Here is a 24,663-nt window from a genome sequence, read left to right as displayed (position 1 = left end):
TTTTTACGTGGGATATTCTATTTCCAAGTAAAATATCTCCAATTATCCCTACAAAACACTTAACAAACTGGTTGGAGAAAAAACTTTCCACCTCCAACTAGACCAAAATACCCTGTTTCACAAAATTCCACCATTCTCTGAAACAACAAGGTGACGAACGAAGGAAACGAATCTCCAGCTCCCAATGACGACTTGTCTCTAATCCCAACGTTCCACCAAGATAAATAAAAAAATACGACAGCCACGGATAGAAGCTGTAAAAAAAAGGGAAAATGGAGAAAATAGAGAATCGGGAGAGTGGTATAAGGCAAGGGATCGATCGGCGTCGAAACGACGGCTAAGTCGGACGAAAAACGTCGAGGAGGCACGTCGAAGCAGCGGGACGAGGAAGGTAATCTCGCTACTCTTCGGCCGCCTCATTCAAATCCTACGCTAAATTTCAATCTGACGTGTACAAAAGTCGAGCCCTTCCGTCCCCGCTTCTGCCTCCCACCCCCTCCTCCTCTTCCGCCTCCCACCTCCTCCTCCTCTTCCGCCTCCTCGTGACATAGCAGCGACTCGTGCTCGAGGCAACGGTCCATTTCTGTGATCCTCCGCCTCCGGACCACCCCATCGCCCACGTACATCCTCGATGCACACGTGTGCACCAGTCCATTTGAATCTAGCCACTCGAACGCGCGCTGGTACATTGCCGGCCAAAAGTTCGCGTATAGGGAGACGACGATGATTATGGTGGTCATACAGGATGGAGGAAAGGTTATCGGATACGAAGCAAACGGGCGAGGCATGTTTAGCGGGTAAGATTTGGAGGTGGTTTGGATAAAGCGATATGTTAGCATGTAGTGAACTTAGCTCTCTTTCATAATAATTTTTTTTTTTAATTAATAATTGGATTAAGAACGCTTATGCATTTGTATGAAATGTATCATTACAAAAATGTGCACAGATCGCAGTTCGATTTACCCCTAATATTGTAATTAAAATATATCTCGTCCACGATAAGCGAATGTTCAGATGCTTTTGAAAAATAATGTAAAACTAAAGCTGTACGTAGTTCAAGGGAGAAAACAAACATTTATTCAAAAGTCATTGAAATCCCTCCAAATGTACCTTTCTAAATCTATCAAATTTCAATTATCAACCGATCAGTTTGGTCACTGTATTAGCTATAGTGTTAAAAACACAAACTTCGAATCTACCTCCGGCGATTCATCGAGCTCGAGCCGAAACGAAGCTTGTGTGTCATCGGAGTAACTTTTTCGCGGTAATGTACGTGTACCAGTGCGTACGTGTGCCAGAGAGAGCCACCCCCAGCAGCCGTCCTTTTAAGCCGGCTACCCTCTTCCGACGGCGAATCCACCGCACCGGTCGAGCGTCCATTTCCCTCGATACTGACTGGCAATCCGTGGTGTATCGGCTCGCGTGCAATACACACACACACACACACACGCACGCAAAAGCACAGAGAGGCAGCAGGCGCACCTAATTAAACTTCGGCATGGTAGAGGAGCACGTTAAACTTTCTCATTCGTTCGGCTCTTTCTTACAAGCCGAATCGAAGCGAGCTCCGACTCGTTCCTTCCGCGAATTGCGACGAGAAGGCTGGATTTTTGAGCCCGTATCCGGTAGTCTGATTTTATTCTACCCATCCCCGAGTCGGCCTCTTCTGTGCTTTTCTTTGGCATCGTTCTCTATTACAACGACAGAGGGAAAAATGAAAGTTCGAATTGGTCGTCGGGGAACGATGCTCTTTTTTTGCGAGATTTCTTTAGTTGCACGGAGCTGAATTTGGATTTTGAGTGGAGTAAATGACGGCATAGACGATGAATCGGTGATTAGATTGCAAAACGCGCAGGTGGAGAATCGTATAGATGGATTTATTATTAGTGTTTAAATCCATGGCGATGGTAATGATGATGATAATGTTCGTATATTGAGATTTATAACCCCCTACAACTGGAATTTTGCTTACTCGTAAAGATAAAGATCGCGATGGACCTTGGGTTCTTACTTTGATTAAAACGGTGAATAACATATAAATAAAACGGATTTTAATTAAATAAAGGATAAATAAAATAAAATTTCAAAAATAAAGATCGATGGAGGCATGTGCATTGCAAATTAAATAGTGCTATAGAGGGTTAATCTTGCTGTGCGTTTTGCATCACTTTTAACCTAGTTGTACGTTTCCATCGTTAAAAACTTTCGTTAGCTTATTGTTGTCGTATTATAATCATCATCGATATACTCCTCGATATATTCCTCGTTTCAATTATATGCTAAAAAAATTGTTTAAATATTCAAATTTTCTTGAAATCTTTTTCTTTGTCAAAACTAGAAAGCAATTGACATATAAAAATTCGAGAATAACAGCAAAGTTAAATTAGTTAATAGTAAATGTAAAAATGTATGTCGAATTCTTTTTGGTGGAATTTTTCGTAAATTGATAAGTCGTAATTAATAAGTAAAGGATTGATCGAAGATCGATCGATGGCGGCTACCAGTCAGAATTTTCAGCGGGCATGATCGATTACGATATTTTCAGGGAGGATCCGAAGAACTCGAGCGATTCGCGGGATCAAAATACTGCACGGCCAACGGAGCTTCGCATTATTCACAACGCCTCGATGACGACTAGATCGATAGAAAACGGGGGCCGATTAATTAATTCAATTGTGCCAGATAACGCGGATTTTCCTTCTGTCGCTTGAAATCGCGCGCTCCCCTCTCCGAATTTGAATTTTTGGCGCATATTTCAATCTACCGAATATAATCTCGATTTCTTTCTTTCCTTTCGCCGATCATATAATTTTCGTCGCAAATTTATGGAAATTTTGAACGTTAAAAGTGCAATTTTTTGCTATAGCGAACTCGTTATTAGATCCACGAGACGAAGACGTGTTACTCCGGCAATTTTTGACAGTGATTCCATCAATAATAATAAAACTGTGAATGATACAAACAATTTCATGATGAAAATGAAATAATGCTCTTTCCTTTAAAAAAAAAAAAAAAAAAAGAAAAAGAAAGCTATATATCATTCATCCGTCATTTTAAATATTTTCGAAATTAGAAGTTTGCTTTCCTTTTTATCTTAATGTTCTCCTTTTCTGTACAACCTTCTGCAGTACCTTGACATTTCGTGTACGTTGCGAATTTTTAATTGCACGCATGTTTTAATAAAAACATTAATATAATAGAAGCGTATACATACTTTCTTTATCGTGCAAATACCCATATCTTTATATCTTTATTATATATTCAATTTTTTCCAATTTGGAAATCGAAACAATGACCATCCTAACATTTTTGAACGGTTGTATGTATATATATTTTCACTTTTATCATGCACAGACTATCGGAATATTAAACCCTGCATAATTTTTGGAATATTTATATTTATCGTGAGATATGACGAAAAGAAAGTTTTAACATTTTCAATAGCTAAAACGAATTACAAGGAATATAAGTTCATTGAAAAAATGAATAATGTTAGATGTATTATAAAATTTAGAATATAGAAATCTATGTATCCTTAATTGATTCGAAAGCGAACAGACAGCTCGTTCTAAACCCAAATAACACTGGTTAATTTCTAACGGGACAGCATTCGTTTGATTCTTACCCTTTTTTTTTTTTTTTTTTTTTTTTCAGAGAACGAAAATTCACGATCCAATTTATCAGCTGCCGAATTATTAAATGATTACCCTGAGATTATACGCGACAAGGATCGTTTGAAATATCGATTAGACCGAAAAATCTGTATGAATGATACATATGTTGAGTAAAAAAGGAAAGGCAATAAAAATAAAAAGAAAAGGATGAGAACGATATGCCTTGGTTCCCCAAAAGCTTTCACCCACGATTCCACGCGACGCGACGCGACGTAAGATATCAATAGCCGATAAAACGCTGGATCAAGCATTCGCGAGAATCTACTATTAAGATGGCTGAATGATCGGTCTAAAAGGGCTTTAAAATGGCTACGCTAAGGATGTAATCGTTTATCTAGCTTTTAGATTTATAAAAAATATTTAGGAGGACAAGATTTTGTGAATAATTGCTATGTTTCAGAGGTGATTGGACGTCAGAATAAAATTCTCAATCAATGATCTATTCTTTATGAAATTTGCAGCTTCTAAAGCGCTATGATAAAAACATTACAAATGATTCCTACGTTTTCTTCCAATTATTTAAATAAAACGTATTTCTACTTTCGTCATCGGCTCATTGGCGGTGAAGGGAAAATTCTGTTGCGATATAAAGATCGAACCCTCGACGAAGAGGGAAGGTTTCTTTGGGATAAGCTACATAGTTATATTTTTATTTGTCTGTCTATCTATTTGACGATGGAAGATGTGTAATTTAAGTAAAATATTAAAGTGATGTATTTTGATATTACCATATGAGTTGTGAAACTGTTGATGATGAGACTCGAGACCGGTTCCTGGGTGGTGGATATCCAGCATGGCTTCCGGCTCGCCTCCGCTTTCAGAGCAGTTGCTCAGGGCTAAAACCAAACCGATAGACACACACCTTGCGTTTAAACTTCAAATCAGTTTGCGTTGGTGACGTTCCGTCATAGCGCGGTATACCCTCGCCTTATAATTTCTTTCGCGTCTCGCTCACACCCGCGCTTTGATTTTCGACGCCTCCCTTGCCCTTCGTTTCATGCGTGAAAGTTGGATTTCTTTGCATTAAAGTTAAAGATCGAGTCAAATTTTCTTGAATTTTCAAATTATCGAACGCTCGAAATTTCAAATTTCCGAACGTCCGAAGTTTAAAATTTTCAAATATTGGAAATCTAACGCTGGAATTTTCGAGTTTCGAAATTTTCGTATTCCCAAGTTGCCATATTTTCAAATACGATTTTCAAAGTTCCAACTTCTGAAATTTTCGAGTTTTTCGACTTTCAAAAATTCCATGTATTTACATTTCCAAAATTACACTTGGAATGTCCGATTCTCTAAGTGTTCATTTCTAAATAAGCTTAAGAATCAAATTTACGACGCGAATCTTCAGCAAAGAAAGGAACGAAAAGATTGCAGAACTAATGAGACGCCAGGAAACGATTCAGATATTTATTTCGCGCCGGGGTGCAGTTAAGGGAAGGGTGAGACGACGAAAATCATCGAGAGCGGTGCGGCGCGACCGTTTCGATTCTCTCTCTCTTCTCCGATCGTTCTTTCTCCCGTAGTACGTGACTTCGTTCTCCGTTTCCTTGTTCGAACAAACTGAAGAAAATCGGGAAAAGAGACAAAACGTGCCGAGAAAGAAATCATAAAACACAAAGCAGGGGTATGTCACGCGTTCGCTTAAGAGGTACTCGGTAACTTATCGATACAAACTAAAGGTTGGCCGATCGAGGGCGTCTTCGAAGCACGATCCTTATTTCATTATCGAAAAGGTGGCTTATAATTATAAAATCAAACGCATGTTCTACGCTCGTCGTTGCAAAATATTCATCTAAAAATATTACATTTGCTCGTCGTTATGCAAAAGATTCTTCCATCTCCACGCGTGTCCTATTCGTTACTTAAAAACTTCTAAAGATTCTATCAATACCAAAGATCGATTGACTAACTTGTCATCCGCCTCGCGATAAAATATCATCTCTTTATCGCGGTTCATAACCGACCTCGACTTCGAAGACACCATCCGGTTGACATTATACTTTCCAAAAAACAGTTCACTGTAAAACTGAAAAAAAAAAGAAATAGAAGCAACAGAACACAATAGAGTGGTAAGAGAAACGAACAGAAAAAATCAGAAGGAGAAGGTAGCAAAGGGTAGAAAACGAATTTCCATCGAAGATACCGGAAGCGGAGGGAGCGATCGAAGGGAAAGAGAAGGAAGGTGTTCGCGGGCAAACTGAAAGGAAAAGTCGGCGAAAGAAACGCGGAACGAAACCATTGCAATTGCCGATATCGCGAAACGTAGATCGATTCGTGGTGCGTGTCTTTGTCTATCTGTTTGGCTGGCTCGAGACGAACAGGTATTCGGAAAAACGTGTTCCGGCTGTTTGGGACTCGATGAACCCCACGAGATATCGATTTCACGCTTCACGCCTCGAGACCAGGCGTGTTTCTTTACAATTTCGTCTTTTCTTTCTTTTTCCTTCCTCTTTTTGTCTTTTCTTTTTAGCTTTGCAGATTCTTCTGAGACCAGCTCGCTGCGATCTTCCGTGTAGACTTCCGATCTTCGAATGATGACGGGGGGCATTCACGAGTGATTCTCGTTGGTTTATTTTATGGGATGTAAGGAGAAAAGGCGAGTGATCATCTCGAAGAAAACAAATTGCATTTTTAAATCTTTTTACAATTTCCTGATACTTTTGGCAACTGTACAGAAATGACCAAGATTCTATAGAAAGAAAAAGAGACTACGCAGAACATTGAACATAAAATTTCATCTTGAAGTAAAACTTTTCTAAAACACCAAGTCCGTAATGCTTTTAATTGCGTTATATACGACTCTAATTGGCGAATCTCCTGTTTACAAGGGTTTGTCATGTTGCGGAAGTTGAAGATATTTCTCCAAGGGATGTTTCTTCTCGTACCAGATAATATCTATAGTAGTATGGTAATCGATGATAAGGATACTTGGACCCAACTAAACGAAATTCGAAAGATAAGTTTCTAAACGAAGTATTTAAACCGCTTCAAGAAGTGCGTTCTCAAGTCACCACTCGTAAGTTTCTTCGTTTCAGACGAAATTGAAAGACACTCGATCATCCCCCACTGTGTCTTCAACGAACGTTCCGAACAATTTCACCAACCAGTATTGGATAATCATCCGGATATACGATTATACAAAGTTGTAAATTGTTCCCAAGTCTGGTTCGTGTTGGAAACTCGCAATGAAGAAACATCTCGCCTTTCTTTTTTTTTTTTTTTTTTTTTTTGAGTTCATCGATAACTATCAAAGTTAAATAGAATAAGAACCAAAGGAAACGGGACGAAAGTCAAAAGCAATAAAACTAGTTTCGTGATGATTGAGATTAACGTCTCGAAGAATACAGAAATTCTAATCGGAAATATTATTACGGAAACGTTATCATAATTATAGAAATCGTTTATTAAGGAATAAGCCGGCTAATCGACGCGAAACAACGAACTACGACCCTTGAGAAACGCGACTGTCCTAAACTCACCCCTAGAATCCAATGTTCGATCACGAAATCCACTTGAAATTGTCGTTTCGATGTCGCAATAAACAATTTCCATCGAGGCACTCGAACTCAATCGAAGAAAACCTGAATACGACGAGAGTCGCCTAGGGGTGGAGAGGGTTACGACTGACAAGTTCGAGTCCCGATCTCGACGTTGAATAACAGCCATCAGCGGCTGGTAGATCCGGCGAAACGCGGCGCGAACTAATCATTAACCGTGCGCGCGAGTGTTAACACGAAACGGAACGGGAACGAGCCGGTGGCGCAAAAAGTGTTGAGGGCCGACGCGAGCTTTCCTTTTCTCTTTCTCTTCTCTTTGTTACCGCTCTTCCTCTCTCCTTCTTCCCTTCTGCCCCTTCGCGAAGAATCATCCCCCTTCCACGTTGGTGGTACCAGCCTGTACATACGCGAGTCACGTACGTAACAGTAGCAGACTGACATGTATGCCTCGTAACAGTAAGCCGGTTCCCACTGAGAACCCTGTTACGCTACGTCTACGTGCTGGAAAAGAGGGTAGAAAGCGAGAGACAGAGAGAAACAGAGAAAGAAAGAAAGAGAGAGGAAGGAGGGTCGCTACAACCTTGTGGCTGCGTACGTGTGTTAGTTCTCTCTCTCTCTCTCTTTTACTCTCTCTCTCTTTCGGTGTGTGTCTGTGTGTATGTATGTGTGTCTGTTGCAAATGCGATGAAGAGAGAGAAAGAGACTTTGTGTAATACGTGTTCCGTGTGGTGTACATAGACATATACCGCATGCATGACGTGGAGGATGAGTCAGCTTGCGGAAGGCAGTTTCAGGGAAAATTCATCACGAAACTTTCCGGAAATATTTCTCCTTTTTTTTTCTTTTTCCTACGCCCAACCCTTGATAGGAGATTCGATGATGTTCGTCGCGAAATCGACTTCGTTAGCGAGCTTCTTTGAATAGATTCGATGATACTTTAAGATTTTTTATTCCTTTTTCTTCTTTTATTTATTCTTTTGTTGATACGTCGAAGATTTTCGTTTTAGGTAACTTTAATCAGGATATATGGAGTCCCTTTGAAAGTTTCAGAAGGTTGAAGAAATCTTTGAAATTTTTGTTAGAGTAGAAGGTACATATGTAAAGTATCGAAGATTCTACGGGATGAACGATATTTGGTAATTGTCGGAATTTGTTATTTTCCAAGTTTGAAAGAACTTCCGAAGCTTAAAATCTTTCGACGAATTCGAAGAAAGATGATACGAGGACAATATTTCGAAAAGTCAGGCGAGTTGCTCAAAGTTATCGCGCAAAGAAAATTCGAAAGAACTCTGGTAAATAACGAGGAAAATTCGACGTTTTTCGTTCTGGATGAAGGCGAGTCGCTTCCGAAACATCGGAACGAGAGTCGTGACTCGCGACGATCACCGGGAATCGATGGCACTCTTTTTTCCTTGGTTCGACGCGAAAGAATTCTTGTTAACGTTTACCGAGCCGTGTCGTTCGAGGAGATCGGGCTTATCGTAAAACATACCAGTGTCGCCTTTCGTTTATCAACGACCTGAGTGAAGTTTAATTCGAGCCGCGCTTCCAGCGACCGCGACAATGCCTTCGCGAGAACGCGACGTGAAAATCAACGTTCATAGCAGGAACAAATACACCGTCGCTCTTCCTCTTCGGTATTTAGAGAGTTACTTTGACTATGATCGGACATGCTCGATTCTTTGATACTCGTTCGATAATTTACTATCTAATTAAGTCGACGAATCTATTTTGTCCTTTTATCCGTCTATATTTTGTCACGTGCTTTCCGCTTTCATCGCAACACTATTTACGTAAAATAATCAGAGAAATTTTAAACATTTGCGGCACCACAAAATTGGAATTTTTTCATTTCATCACAAATTGCGACAAAATTCGAGAAAACGTTTAACACAATTGCTGAGAGAACCACTAAAACTCCCTAATGGAAATCAGATAATTTAAGTCTTTTCACTGCACCGTGAACTGCGACAAAAGCCATAAACACATCTAACCTTCGTTATATCGTAATTACAATGAAAATCACATTCCCTAATCGAAACCAGAAGAATCATAGGAATTCCCTGATGGAAACAAAACCTCGAGCACGATTCAGAAATTCAATCAACCGACAAAACAAGCAATTACAGTTTTTGCCAGCTATCAAGTAGTCGAACTACGAGCTAGCAAACTACATGTTCGAGAATTCGACGTTTATAAGCAGCTCCTCTTTCAGAATTCAATTCTTAGATTTAATAATCGACTTGGGTCATAAAAGGTGAAACGAGAGGCGGAAGGTCAGGATTTTCCTAGGCCGTAGATCGACGTAACAGCTGTTCCAGAAAAGGTGTTCCCCAACGTGACATCTGCACCTTGGTTCCCCTTGTGGCGGCCATTCACCGCTTATTTACCGAATAGCCTTTTCTTTCGGTCGACGGCTATCCGAAAACAAACTTGCTCGACCGGGACGCGATTCTGGCGCGTGCACTGTCGGCTCTGGAAAAAATCGATTTTCCCAGGGGGATCGATGTTTAATGCCCTCGGTAGTCTAGGCAGTTTCCATCGATCGATTTCGTGCCGCTTTTGAATCGTGACTGCCCTCGTGCTCGCGATGTTATATGTATGTATAACGTTGCTTCTTCGAATTGCAGAATCACCGATCGATAGTTTTGAAATGTAAAATGGATAAAAAAGATACTCTCTGAGCTATATACGAACTGTCAAAGAGGTTAGAGTTTCTCTTTTTTTCTTTTTTTTCTTTTTTTTCTTTTGTAAAAGGTCAAATTTTGATTAACGAAAATAGAGTAAATTATTATTACGTTTCCAATCTTTGGATATATCTATAGTTAAAAACAGAGGTTTCCAGAGAAGAAATCGAAGCTTCGAGCTTTGTGAAAGAATACCTCTGACCTTTTGTTTAAAAGGATCGCTTTGACAGATATATAGATCGAGGTAAAATTCATGGTGTAACGGGATAATCCTTCGTGCGGAGTTAAACAGAGAATTGAAGGTAATATCGTCGGTTTTCTACGGAGGTGATACATTTTTGAAATTGTTCGTTCTAGAAATCTTTAAACATTAACTCTATAAATGAGGATGTTTACTAAGATGGGAATGTCGTAATTACATAATGAAATTGTAATGTGTATATAAGCTGTTTTAACGCCTAAGAAACTCTCAAGACTCGGAAAGTATTGTACTCGATACAGTTGTTAAAAATTATGTATAACACGACTGAATTGGTGATTCATTCGCAGAATACATTTGGTACTTCAATGAAAAATAGTTAATGAAACTAATGAAAATAATTTAACTAAAAAGTAGATATAAATAAGAAAGCTAAAATAATCACCAGTGGAATTTGCAATGAGATATAATAATTTTTCATTTCAAACATTTCATTCTAGGCAGATTTCCCATGAAATTTATTCTTCTCGGTCGTGTCACATACCTAGCGAATGAACGATATTCTTTCGCATGGAACATTTCGAAAACATCGTGTTAAAATACTTCGATTTTTGCGAAACAAACAACTGCTCTGAATTTGAACTGATAGAAAATGGAAACGGAGTTCGCGCGAAGCCAGGCAGGATATCCCATGGAAACGATGGCCTATAGGCAATTCAAGACGCGCGGAATTCACTGGCCATGCGTCAGCGTCACGTACGAATCGCACATGCGAGCGCATGTATGGCCTCTTTGGAGCGACCAGTGTCGTGTTTCGGCGCGTGCTGCGATCACGACTACCTGGAACCCGTTCCCATCTTCCTCCTGTGTTCGTTCAATCTCTATGTTCATCCCAACGATATTATCATGGGCTAGAGTCGTTTGAAAATTAGATAAATTCGGTCAGACAAAGTTAGCGAATAACGATGCCAATTTGGACTAGATTATGTGAATTAGGGATTAAATTATTACGTCATTTTCCAATCTTTTGATCCTGTCGGAAATGACTAAAAGACACAGCGTGATTAAAGATATCACAACGTTCCTTCGCGTTTTTATACAAAGAGAAACGCGAACAAGGATTATTTTCCTTCTGAAACTTTCAACTATAAAAAGTCTCACCATGACCACGTGCAACGTGCTTCGAATTATACTTCAAACGTATATACTTAAAAATTATACATTATATTCTCTATACTGGAGAGAGTTGAGTTTTATGAAAAATCCCAGCATAGTCGGGTTTCGGCGTCTTCGATTGTTATTAATAAACGAAGCGGTCGCCATGCGCATAGGGGACATTCTATACTTGGAAAAGGAGGAATCTTGCGAGGGAACAGGGGAGCCAGCACGTTGAAAATAATTGTCCTGTGACTACGGGCCGGAAACCGCGGCGGTCACCACGTTGCGCGTCCTCTTCGTCGCGTAAAAGCCCGCATCGATTGCTCTTTATTGTCCGTGACGAGAGGAAACGCGTTTCGAGCACCAACGCACGTGCTTCCACGAGATTTTTCACTACGCCAACGATGAATCTTCTCTCGATATCACTTTTTCCCTCTATTTTTTCAATCGCAAGAATTAAAAGAACACTTTAAAGAACTCCTTTTGCGTCTCCCATCGCCCTTCGATCGATCACAACGACTAACAATTAGGTCTCTGTTTAAGAGACGAGAATTTCCATGCTATCGTAGAGGCTTTGACACAGTGTCGTAACTCCGAGTAAATACTACCTAAAATCTATACACCGGGACATCCCTTCCACGCGAAGAAGTTTCACCGGTAAATTACCATCTCTCGACAGGACTCCGGTGGCAAACTCGCAACAGCCCAAATCGAATAGAATCAAAACGGGAGCAGCTGCCAGCAAACGGCCACGAGGGCGTTATCAGGAGCAGCGGAATCGAGGTCACAAGGGAGCACGAGAGAGACTCGAGGGATCCACCTTCGATTTTATGGAGCAGATCGTGAACGGGGAACGAAAACAGAAATACGCGAAAGAATAGACAGAGAGAAGGGGGTGAGAAGAGGTTCACAGGAAGTGATCCTTACGCGTGCGAGATCGCATCCTTGAAACGAGGCGCCGATCGCGACGAAACCTCTTCAATATTTTTTCCTTTCCTTTTTTATCTTTTTCTTTTTTTCGAAGCACCTCTACAACGACGACAGATGATGTGGGTACCACGAGGGACCGTGACGTCACTCGTCCCCGTTGCTTACGGCAGTTACTGCTTACACGACCGTTTTCTCTCTCTCTCTCTCTCTCTCTCTCCCTTCGTCCCTCCCCTCCTATTCTCGATATCTCTTCGTTTCTTGCCGCCATTTCTTTATTCCTTGCGTTTCGGGCCTGCGAACGACACCTTTCCAACCAGCTGTCACTCGCATCTGTAATTTCTTTCGCGCGCGAGCATCGCGTAGCCACGATTAGAACCGGCTGGGATCTGCTGGCATGCCTGCATGATCATCGGCATAGGGCTATCTAACAATAAGCTTGAAAGTAAGCTGAAATTTTTAAATCTATCCCGATCAAATTTTTTGGCTTTGAATCGCTGAAACTTTGACGGCTGGTTGCACAAAAATTCTGAATTCATTTAGCTTGAGTACTTTGGCCGACTTTTAGCTGAGTCAATTCGAATACCCAAATTTCGATGTTCCCAAAGTCAGAAAAATATGCAAAAAAATTCATATCGCAGAGATACTAACAAATAAGACAAAGGTAAATGTAACCTCGAAGCTGCAAACTTTGAGCCACAAAGTTATCCCAGAATCGAAACGAACTAAAAACCCAAACTAAAATTCTGAACAAATTAAAAATCCGTCGCATATCGATGCTTGAAACAGAGAAGTTAATTGTAAAATCGGCAATCGTTCGGACGACGAATCTGGCAATTTTCCCTGGGCGAAAGTTGGCACGCGAGCTGAAAGAGCACCGATCGCGGAAACCGAAATCAGAGACGCAGTTACGAGGACGGATAATGACACATCAGGGTGGGGAAAAGTAAATACGTGGACAGGAGAGACCCGCTGGCTCTGTAACTAATGTACCTGACCCGTTTTAACGATCGATAACACCGGTGAACGCGATTAAGCGCAAATGACAGTCAGAGGCAAGTCAGAGACAGTCATTATCGAATGAATTTCGATCAGTAGCTGCCACGACTTCGATAAAAACGAATTTCCAATATAAATTCCAGCGATCCTTTCATTCGTCTACCTGTTCGTAAAACTAAAACCCACCTACGTAAATCGCATTAGATTATGAACGTTTACGCATTTTCGTATATTTTACTATATAGTAATCTTATGTATAGTAGTATACTATACGTATAGTATAGTAATCTTATGAATATTGAAAAAAATGGAATACTAGTAGAGGTTTCATCTACCGCCAAATGATTTATTATTTTCGATCTTCGTCGATGCTGCCTCCTCCTGGAACGCGTGTTACAGGCATAGTTAATGAAGTTTAAATTAGAGGCTTGCTTCTTTCAGGAAAAAGTCGCCTCAAGGTTACAAGCTGAACGGTAATGAGGTCGCCGATGACGTTTCTGCGATCTACGAATAGAGTCGAGCACGGAAAACGAAGGAAAAAAACACGTCGAATGTGTTTTTACAATCGAGAGAACAATCGATCTTGGCGCTAGCACGAGTCGTCAACGATACCTTCTTTTCTCCTGTTAAACGTTGAATCGCGTTATGAATTCGCGCAGAGATACTCTAGAAAAAAGTGGAATCTTTGGATGAGAAAAGATACACGACCGCGTTCTATAACCATGTTCGACCGAATTTTCGTATCGAAATTAGACCGATCGAAAGTCTAAATTGAATTCGCTCGTGAAGATTCGGTTGGCACAGCGTCGAACCTTCGACTGGAGTACGGTTGAGAAAAAGGAAAAAACTGGTGAATGCGAAACGTTTGTTGCTTTGGAGTTTGCGGCACGATCGATACGACTATTACTACAGCCGCGCGTCCATTATTGCAAGCGTACAAACCGAAGATACGGGGACTGGAATTAGCACCGCTTTCCCATCGATCCTCGCTCTGAATCATTTACGAGGCCGTATACATAACGGCTGTGCACGAGTTGCCGCGAAACGAAAGCGTTCTTAGGTATCGTAGTCGTCCTCTTCATTTGTAACAATCGTACTTTTCTTGTGGAAATTTTAGCTTCCAGCTCTGAGGAAACTACGCGTTGATGAAAATGTGAATCAAAGTCAACTATTCATGTCGTACGATCAAATGACCAAAATTTGGACTAACGGAAACTTCAAAATCTCTGCCCTGAATAATTCTCGATAAATTTATACATTTCCATTTGATATTTGTTACATTTTTCTGACACGGTACTTTCGTATTTACAGAAGAAGAATATTCTGGTAATTGACAGTGTCACTGAATTTATCGGAATTCCATTTATTGGAAACATATGAATATTTATACAATTTTATATTTTTATGAACCCAACTAAAGAAATAGAGGCTAGACAGGAGATTTATTTCATCGATTATATATTATAAAGATTATTTTACTCTAAATATTTTATGCGTTTTTTTTTTTGGATATTATATACATTTTGTATATTTTGGCACCTGTTTCTCATAAATGCATAAGCATCTATGGTATATTTATTAGAATAAAATTATTTAGTTATTGCTCTATTAAATGAACCGCCGGCTGAATTTATTTATCGAAACATGAACTGCTATTGCTCTACCGTCCTTGATTAAAATGTCTGTATCTACCACTTCGAAACTGAAGAAACAATGAAAAATATTGGTCATTATTTTGCTACAACCTACGCATATAATATAAGCTTACTTAAAAACAGATGGAAAAACACGAGAAACTTGAAATATTTCGAAACATGTATCTTGAAACTAGAATATTTCGTTTTAGAATGGCAGTATTATATAAAAGCCAGTTGTATAAACCGTTGCCTCGATGCGTACAGATTACAAATAGAAATAGAATTCTATTGCACACAAATTTCTTCAAGAAAAATGACAAGAAAATCGATCGAGGAATCGAATAACCTTTACCATGGGTTGTCTTCCTAGAAAAGGGGGATGACTGAGATCCTGAGAATTCCCAAGGGGGTGACCGCCTGTGTTTCGCGCGCGCGCCACTTTCGAACGTGTTTTTAATGAGACGACACCAAGACACTTGGAAACGGAGCGAAAAAGAAACGTGAGAAACAATGGCGGGGACTCTAATCTGAAGGGCATTGGATCGAACCCTTCTTCTCCCAGCATTGTTTCGTCGACGAACCCTTTGCTACTGCCACCTTTTCTTCCACGCTTTCTTCTGGCTCCCCGCTCCTGGCCTTTCCGCGACCCTTATGCGAGGCTTTAAGGAGCGAAAGGGAGAATGGAGGAAGCGCTTCGACTGGCTACAGAATAGTTACTGGCCCCTCCTCGACATTATCTTTACGCCTTTGCCATCGTACAAAAGGAACGGCGGAAAGAGGGTGAGAATAGAGCCCGCTGCTTGGGAGAAATGTTTGTCCTCCCTGTACGCGAGTTTGCTTTTCTTATTTCTGACCCCCTGCCATCTCTGTGTCTTGACCTTCTTTGCTATATACGCGACAGTTAGAATCAGAAAAGTCATTTCTCGTCTGAAATGGCGACTCGTTTTCGTCATTGGAATTGATAGCAAATAGGGTCAAAGATTTAGAGTTGGATAGAGAAAATTTCAGTCGATATCAGCACAGCTATTACTAACGTTTACGTTACCTTGCGTCTATTATATAGCGATAAGTAACGTTGCTATCGTGGCTGTTGATTCGAAAATTGGTGTCGATTTTGTTTTTGTTTTCGTACGTTATCGTAAAAGACTTGTAATTAAAAAGAGAAGATAGACAATGGTAAATGTGTTGAAACAGATGTTACTACTATCGTTTATTGTCTGTTCATCTCCTATTCCCTATAATCAGAAAATGACGCTTTCTACATATATATATAGATACCACTACAAAAAGATGATTAAAAGTCAGAGAACCTATTCGAATTGTACAAACTAAAACCATGAGCCGCTGAAACTTAGATCATCAATCAACGATTCGCCGGGTCATTAAACCTCGTTACCTAAACAGACCGAGAAACCAATACCTTGCGTCAACATCTCCTATTGAGATCCCACCGGAATTTCCAATAGCCGCTATACAAGATTGCAATTGCAAGTATTTTACCCCTAACCCGAAACGAAGGGAAGAAATCTTTTATGAAATAATAATTGTAAAGAAAAAAATGTCACGCACGATCGTGAAATCTTGATATCGAAGACCATTGAAAGAAGACATTTGCGACCAGTGGAAAATCTCAAAACGATAGAAATAATTCTGTCATCGAGTGACTTGTTCGAGTAAAAATGTGAAAGAAGTGGCGGAAGGGCGCACGCACCGGCGCGAAATCACACAGAGCAGAAGATAACACGCTCCTCGGTTGGACAGGGGACAAGGGTTGTCGGAAGGCGGGAGAGGGGATGGCGGACAGCGTGGCGGCGGCATGGCGAACATGGCGTCGTCGAGGTCGCGTCTGCGCCTGGCCGCGAACACCGCGTGACCACGATCAATACCTGTACGCGCTGTTGTGCCGGGGCAAAGGATGTTGAATTCGAAAAGTGTTATTCCGCGCGTCTATCTCTGAATGATATGGAAGGGAACGCCTCTCCACGTGGGTGCCACGTGTGCGCTTCCGCCCGCGTCTCTTACGCGCGTGCACGCGCTCGTCCGATTTCGTCTGGCCGTCTCCAAAACACGGAGACCGCCCTGCTTCCTCTCTTTATCCGTCCGTCCTCCGACTGTCCGTGATCTCTGTGATTTTCACGAAGCCACCACGTCCTCTTGTCACCCGGACATCCTTCGGCGTACAGTATGACAGTTATCCTTTGTCGTATTCGTCGTTCCAAATAACGATATAAAATAACGATAACGAATAAATAACGATCGACGTTCGATCTTGGGATCTTCTGAACGTTTTAGGGATCAAGGGAGAATAGAATTATGACACGAGTCGAACAGAATCTGTTGAACAGTATAAACTAGCTTTCTACGGAGACGTAGTACTTCGAGAGGTTTTGGGTAGCTTGGAAATATCCGAGCAAAACGCGACACGACGTGGAGCTATAGAGACTGTTTGAGAAGGTGATATACGTACGTCTATTGAGCGGATTGGCAAGCATTTCGCATTCGCGATTGGCAAAGGTAAGTCATCAAGTAAGAAGGCAAAATTCGAGGCGGGAATCGTAACGAAAAGATTCCCGAAGCGGGCGACACGCTGGATCCGTCGCGTCGCGGGGAACGACAACGATATACGCGTGAAAGCCGTAAATCAGGGATTAGACCGCGTTCACGAATTAGACGCGCGCGCGCGCTCGAGACGATAGCGCGATTCTGTTTCTTCTTTTTGGTTAGAATATAGACATAATATATAATTATAAGTATATTTGCAGACACTGTTCCAGTTAGAGAGGTTAGCAAAGATAAAGGTGACGAGAAAAGGAGTGTGTCGCTGTATCATAGGAGATATTTCGACTGATGGACTAACCTGCTAGCCGCAAGGCTGACATTCTCTGAAACTCTGGCTCCTGTAGCCATTTCCACATCCGTCGGAAGGTCTCGCGGCCGCTCTTGAGCTTCGACCACGGCTTCGGATTGCGCAGTAGATCGCTGAGCGTGCCCTGGCTACGGCACAGAACCCTCTGGGCGAATATCGCTTGCGGTATGCTGTACCTCTTCAATTCGGCGCTGATCCTTTGCGCCAGTTCCTTCGTGTTGATCTCCTCGACCTCACCGGCCCCGTTGCCCGGTGGCGGAACGGTCTTCATAACGACCGAGGTGTGTTGCACGTGCTGCGTGTGCGATATCGTCTGTTGCGGCATCGACTGTTGCTGTTGCTGCTGCTGTTGCTGCTGCTGCTGCTGCTGCTGCTGTTGCTGTTGTTGCTGTTGCTGCAGCTGGGCCTGCATAGGTGGTGGCGAGGCAGCGGGCACCGAATGCGTGGGCGGGGAATGATGAGAAGGCGCGAAAGTGGCCGTCGCCGAGACGGTCGGCGGCGAAGCTGGACTCAACGCCGCTGGGCTCTGCTGCAACCTCGGCAAAAAGGCCGGATCGTAGTGAGGACTGGCGGACTTGTGCGGTGAGTTCAATCCGCTCTGACTGTAGGCGCTCTGCGGCGACAAAGGACTCGGCTGGAGGCCCGCGCCCGGAGAAGGATAATTGTGCGGCGGCGACATGCTCATCGAAGGCAATTTGTCGTACGCGTACGGCGAGCTACCCATCCCGAGGCCGATGTTACCGAGGCCGTTGTTTTGCATGACCGCGAAACTACCGGTGACGCCGCCAGCCGCGTGTGCACTGTATACAAACTTGTCGCTCATCGTCGAGATCGGCGGCAACGGCTGTAACGGCGTCAGGGTCGCGTAAGATGAACCCGGACTGAAGCCAGGCGGTGACATCCTTTCCGCGACCGAGGTTAGTGTCTGATAGGTCGGCTCCGGCTGCATCGCCCTGAAGTCCGTCGCGTCGATCATACTCGCGACCGAGACGCTTATCCCCGACGTCGGCGTTAGCTTGCCCGGACTGAGGAGCTCCGAGTCGGCGTCGCGCGAGTCCACGTCCACGTCCTGAGGTGGCACGATCACCGACAGGGACTCCCTCGCGTTCTGTCTACTACCACCACCGGCACCACCTCCACCACCGCCACCGCCGCCACCACCGCCACCGCCACCGCCGCCGCCGTTTCCGTTGCCACCACCGGCGCCACCGACGGCACCTCCGCCGCTGCCGCCACTGCTGCTGCTGATAATGCTGCTGCTGCTGCTGCTGCTGCTACCACCACTGCTACCACCGCCACCACCGCCGCCACTACCACCACTACCACCACCACCACTACTACCGCCGCCGCCGCCGCCGCCGCCGCCGCCACCACCGCCGCCAATGTTACCGCCACCGCCACCGCCACCGCCGCCGCCACCACCACCACCACTCGTGCCGCTGTTACCGCCACCGGCGTCTCCGTTACTGCTGCTGCTGCCTCCCGATGGCTCCTGGGACGACGACAAATCCTCCGCGGAGACGAGCTCCTCCTTGACGCCGAGCGCGCCAGCCGCCAGTAGTTCCAGCGGCAAGCTCGCGCACGCGATGTCGGGACTTTGCGACGCGGAAGACGACATACCCTCTGCGTTACCACCTCCACCGTTGCTACCACTTCCACCGACAAGGATGTGTCTACCTCCCGTTCCTTCTCCGCTGCCTTCGTGATGATGCTGATGTTGATGCTGTTGATGCTGTTGATGCTGATGCTGCTGCTGCTGCTGATGATGATGATGATGATGCTGGGGATGAAGATGAATCGTTGCTTGCTGTTGATGATGTTGCTGATGTTGCTGTTGCTGTTGATTGTGGTGATGGTGGTGATGATGGTGGTGGTGATGATGGTGATGTCTACCCCCACCGACCACCGTTCCTCTACCACCACTGTTACTACCTCCACCACCTCCGTTCCCTCCTCCACCTGCGCAGTTCCCATTCGAGCCACCCCCACTGGTTCCCCGGCCATGCGTAGAAATCGCCGCCGGGGAATCGACCGAGTCCAGTAATTGCTCGCTATGCGATTGATGATCGGCTATGTCCCCTATACCTTCCATTTACGCACATCTAGTTCGGGTGGTCGCGCACTCGCTCTCCCGTGCTCGGACACACCGCGTGCACACACCGGGGGATACGATCGTTTCACCGCGAGAATATCGCGCGCGCACTTTCCTCTCTGTCTTTCGCTGTGCGTCGTCGGTGCACCTTCGCGAGCTCCGTGTCGTGTATTCTTCGCGTATTCCTGCGGCCAACGAACCTCCTTTTTCACCACTCCCGTTTTCTTTTTCGATCAGTCGTTTTCTACAGTTGGCTGTCACGGTCCTCTGCGATACTGTTATTATCAACCGTACGATAACGACATTATCGATATTCGTAATAGTAAGAATAATCACGCGCGTACCCGAAACACGATTCTCTCGCGTCGCAGTTTTTATCACACCACTACTCGTTTCTTCGTCCTTTCTCTCTCTCCCTTTTGTCGATTCTGGTCTGCGTCTGGCACAACTGTCTCGGCGTGTCACTCAACGGAAGACTAGTCGCGAATTGCGTTACCTCACGAGCACCGAAGGAACGATCGCGACGGACACCGACACAACAACGAAGACGACGAAGACGATGACAACGACGACAACGATGACAACGACGACGACAACGACGACGACAACGACAACGACGACGACGACGACGACGACGACGACGACGACGAAGACGATGACAACAACGACGACGACGACGACGACGACGACGACGAGAACGAGAACGACGAGGACGAAGACAAAGGTGGAGTGAGCAACGAGGACAAAGACTCAAACCTCCAACAGCAGCACGAGCACTGCCTCGTGTTCGGATACCTCGAGCGAATCAGAATCGTCGTGCCACCGTGACCGCGATCGAGGACGACGTCTCTCGTGCACGAGGACACCGTCGACTTGCCAGTTGCTGTTGTTACTACCGTTACTGTTCCCGCCACTACTCCTTTCGACGTGAATGAATCAAACGTTGTTGTTGTTGTTGTTGTTGCCGTTGTTGTTATTGCTGTTGCTGTTGCTGTTACTGTTACTCCACCACATTCAGCACGTCGGATCGGCATAGAGATCCGGTACCACAGCGGCGGCGACCACCGTGCGCCCATGACATACGCGGAGCGAGTGAGAACACACACTCTGCGCTCGAGTGAATACGTTAGTTCGTGTCGAGCGACAGGGAGAGAGAGTGCCAGGGAAAAAGAGCATACGAAACGGAGAGAGAGGGAAAGCGAGCGCGGGCAACCGACTAGAGAAGGGGGGTAGGAACGAGAGTCTTGTTATCCGTCTCGCTCCGTCAGTTTCTCTCTTCTTCTCTCTCGCTCCCCCTAGGTGGCCACCGGTATACCGAGCTGTCCAAGGGACCCTTCCGTTCCGTTTCACTCCGCCCCTTTCCCTTCTGACTCTAAAGCCGCCACCAGATCCACTGCCAGTAACACCACCACCACCACCACCACCACCACCATCAACAACAACTACCACCACCACCACCACCACCAGCCACTACCACCACCAGTAGCACTGTTTTACCACCTGGTTCACTCTACGCGCTTTTAGCGGCGGGCTCGTGCGTTCTTCACGCTCTCTCTATCTCTCTCTCTCTCTCTCTCTCCCTCTCTTTTTCTCTTTCTCTTTCATTCGCGTTAATCCACGTTCGTTCGGTTTTTCGTAAGTTCGGTTTACGAGTTCACTGCGCGACAATCCTAACGCGTGCTACGTTCTAAGCACGATTCCTCCGGGTCCAGGTGCGACTCGTACCGTACTACTATATCCTCTCCTCTTTTCGTCCTCGCGACTCGCCACTCGTGCCACTCCGTATAGCCTTCCTTTTCTCTCTTCTTCACCCTCTGATCTCTTCCTCTCTCTCTCTCCCTCTCTTTCGTTGCGACTCCCTCCGATCGTCTCTATTCGCGTGTCCCTCAGTTCATTTCGCGCTCACGAGCACATCCGCGCCACCGACGTGTACACCCCTGTTCTACCACCACCATCACCACCACTCGGTCTCTCACGAGCCACCGGTGAGCGTACCTGCGCGATTCTCTCTTCCTCCGAGACACTGCGGATCACCACGTGAAAACCTAACCCCCTTTTCGCACGAGCGGGATTCGAGCCGACCTTTCTTCCGATTTTCGACTAACCAGCTGAACGCAGTCGCGTATTCTGCGACCTCTCTTATCCTCCTTCCTTCCTTCCTTTGTTCGTCCTCTCTCTCTCTCGCTCTCTCTCTCTCTGTTTCTTTCCTCTTTCACGACACGTTGTCTCTCTCGGTCTCTTTCTCTCTTTGTTGCTTCTCCAAAGTACGCGTTCGCCGTGTTCCGCGAACGCAAAGTCTCAAAGATGCGTGAAATTGTCTTCGGTGCGAAGTTGTCTCCGCGGAATATTTCGATCTCCCGGCCGTGAAAGAAGCGACTGGAGCCACCCCCAACGGAGTCTATGTCGCCAACGATGGCATATTCGTCGTCGTGGATGCGAGGGACCGCTACGTGCGCGCCGTCGACATTGTCACTACCACCACCATCACCATTACCACTACCACCACCACCAGCATCGCCGCCGCCGACGCCGCCGCCGCCGCTACCGCTCTGGCGTCAGTCAGCTTTCTATCGATTTTCCGATACCTCGTGACCAACGTTGCTCGATGCGCCGATACTTCGAGCATAAACATCGACTACCCGGCGACCTATCCTCGACCGATGAGCGCGTCCTTGTCTCCGAGCTCGATCCGATTATCGAGTGTCCACCTCGATCTTCTTTCCTCCACGAAACCAAAGCTCATCGGTGCCACTGTCGTTCTTACTTCCTTTCAGATATTACACGAACGTCTCTGCCTGTGATCTTCTAAACATTTTTCTTCTTTCTTTCAACCTGTTTCACTCTGTAGTATCTTTACGATGTTTTCTCGTATTTTTTTAGTCTTTCCGGATAATCTTCGATTTAAATATACTTCCCGGTGAAACGATAATCTGGATTAGAAGGTATTTCGATCCTCGGATAAAACCACCAGTACACTCCAGCGTATTTCGCAGTCTCGAACCGAATCTCCGGATCAATCGACAATCGAACCGCGGAACCACTCTGTACAGCAGCGGTCTATCGATCAGCGTTCTTGCACGTGTGCCGAAGCGATTGTCGCAAGCAGCGCGTCTCGTTCACAGGTTTCGACGCAATTACACGATCGAAACGCGCATCCCCGTGCCTGCAAGGGTAGGGAGCAGAGATGTCCTCTTGTCGGAGTCTTCTCGAACGCGAGCGACCCCTGTGCGTGTGGCAAAGCTCACGGTCTAGCCAGTCTGAACGCGATCGGTTCGAAGCGATCGGTCGAAGCGGCGTGTCAATCGCGACAGACCCTGGGGAGAGAACGCGTCGATAGGTCGGATCAATGGCGGGGGTGGCGGTAAGAGGCGTCGTCGCGCGGACGGCGGATCGATTTCGTCGCGACCGTACGTACTACTCTCTACTCTCCCGGTTCGATTGCAGCCGTCGAGGAACGGCTTCGACCGCGATGACGCCGTATCGGTGGGGAGCAAAGCCTATCGGTCGATGAATCGTTGAATCGTGGACGATTGGAAGCACGCGGAACGAACATCCCCGACCGTGATCCTCTTCGACTCGCGATCCCTGCCCGTGCCGTTGCTGGTGCGCATTCACGCGCACGCGTGCGCGCACCCCTTCAGAACCTGTCACCCTTTCTCACCGTCCTCCTCCACCTCCTCTCTCTCTCTCTCTCTCTCTCTCTCTTTCTCTCTCTTTTTCTGTCTGTTTTCCTCCCTGCGTCGAGTGCCACCCCTGCAACGGTGGACTAAGAAGGAAAGAAACTGCGTGGCAACTCGCGGCAACACGATCTTCCGCCTCGAAATCTCGAAAAAGAATTTTTAGATGTTTCAACCTTCTGCCTTTCTTTACGATTATCCTTGCCGCTGTCAACTATTAGCTGGTTAACGAGTCGATGTCAGATATAATCGCAGGTGTGTTAGCCGCGGCTTAGGGAACGGCGCGCGCTCCAACCCCAGTACGGAGGGAGCGAGAGGAATCCGCTCGCTTTCGAACAAGAGGAAGCGAGCACGGAGTTGCGCAAATCGCGAACGCGACTACTACGTGCCGACGAGCCGCTTCGTGCGTCCTTCGCGACGAGCAGGGCCAGCGGGGAAGTGGACGAGAAGGGGTCTATCGGGTGGGGAATAAAGAGGGGTGGAGATCTTGCGACGGGGATCTGTAACGAACTCGATACGCAGGGGTCTAGAGGAGGGACGGGTCGGGAGGGGTAGCGGGACGAGGTCGAAACGCTACGAAGGGGTGGCTCAGGGACTGACTGACTGTTCTTAGTACCTCCGGCCTAAGGGATGCTCATCCAAGGGAAACCTGTCCTCTTGCAGCCGTTGCGCAGTTTTCATCCGTTGTTGTTGAATATTACGACGTGACGGTTCGTTTCGCTACTTGATGAAATTTTTCCTCATCTCGTTGTCGTTACTATTCTCGTTGTACACTTTGTCGCGTAAATGTAGTGGCGAGCGTGTGAATAGGAAAAGCCACTGTACATTTTGCAAAAAGTACATACACTTTTTTTCATATTTCTCTCAAGCGCTTCAATTAACTGGAAGTATCTGTAATCAATCAATGTAATTGTAATGATGTAATTCATCAAGAAATCAATTATCAGAGAAAAGAATCATGAGAGTAAAGTTTTGGAGGGCAAAGGATATATGGAGGACAGGAAGAAGCAGGCGTTGGTACAGGAGAACTGAAAATTAAAGTAATACGACGAACGTACAACGATTATAGCGATTAAAAAATCGCTAGCAATATCTTTCATTGCTAGAATTATTATTTTTGATATCGAGTCGATTGCTGTTGAAGTTTTGGTTGGTTTCGACGACAAAAGACAGTTGCTGGACATTTTGTAGATTCACGTTTCGTGCAAATTATTGTACCGCTGCAAACGTTAGCCGGCTATTTTTGTTCG

At 45.0% G+C, this 24,663-nt stretch overlaps 1 protein-coding gene across 4 annotated transcripts in view; it reads right to left on the bottom strand.

Annotated features, from left to right (window-relative positions):
* Positions 1 to 23,813, bottom strand: part of LOC139996150 (uncharacterized) — an 86,512-nt gene extending 62,699 nt beyond the window's left edge. Inside the window, exons 1-2 of one of the 4 annotated variants that reach the window (XM_072020307.1) lie at positions 17,636 to 23,813; positions 4,403 to 4,510 (exon numbers count right to left, since the gene is read on the bottom strand). In XM_072020307.1, coding sequence (XP_071876408.1) covers positions 4,403 to 4,510; positions 17,636 to 19,736 — 2,209 coding nt within the window. In that variant the 5' untranslated portion in view covers positions 19,737 to 23,813. The remainder of the gene's footprint in view (positions 1 to 4,402; positions 4,511 to 17,635) is intronic. The other 3 variants (XM_072020305.1, XM_072020308.1, XM_072020306.1) reach the window with 3 other exon arrangements.
* Positions 23,814 to 24,663: the final 850 nt, after the last annotated feature.

Source organism: Bombus fervidus, chromosome 17 (assembly GCF_041682495.2).
Source record: "Bombus fervidus isolate BK054 chromosome 17, iyBomFerv1, whole genome shotgun sequence".
NCBI classification, from domain to species: Eukaryota; Metazoa; Arthropoda; class Insecta; order Hymenoptera; family Apidae; genus Bombus; species Bombus fervidus.
The sequence above is the reverse complement of the archived record's forward strand: the minus strand, read 5'-3'. Positions and strand labels throughout refer to the sequence as shown.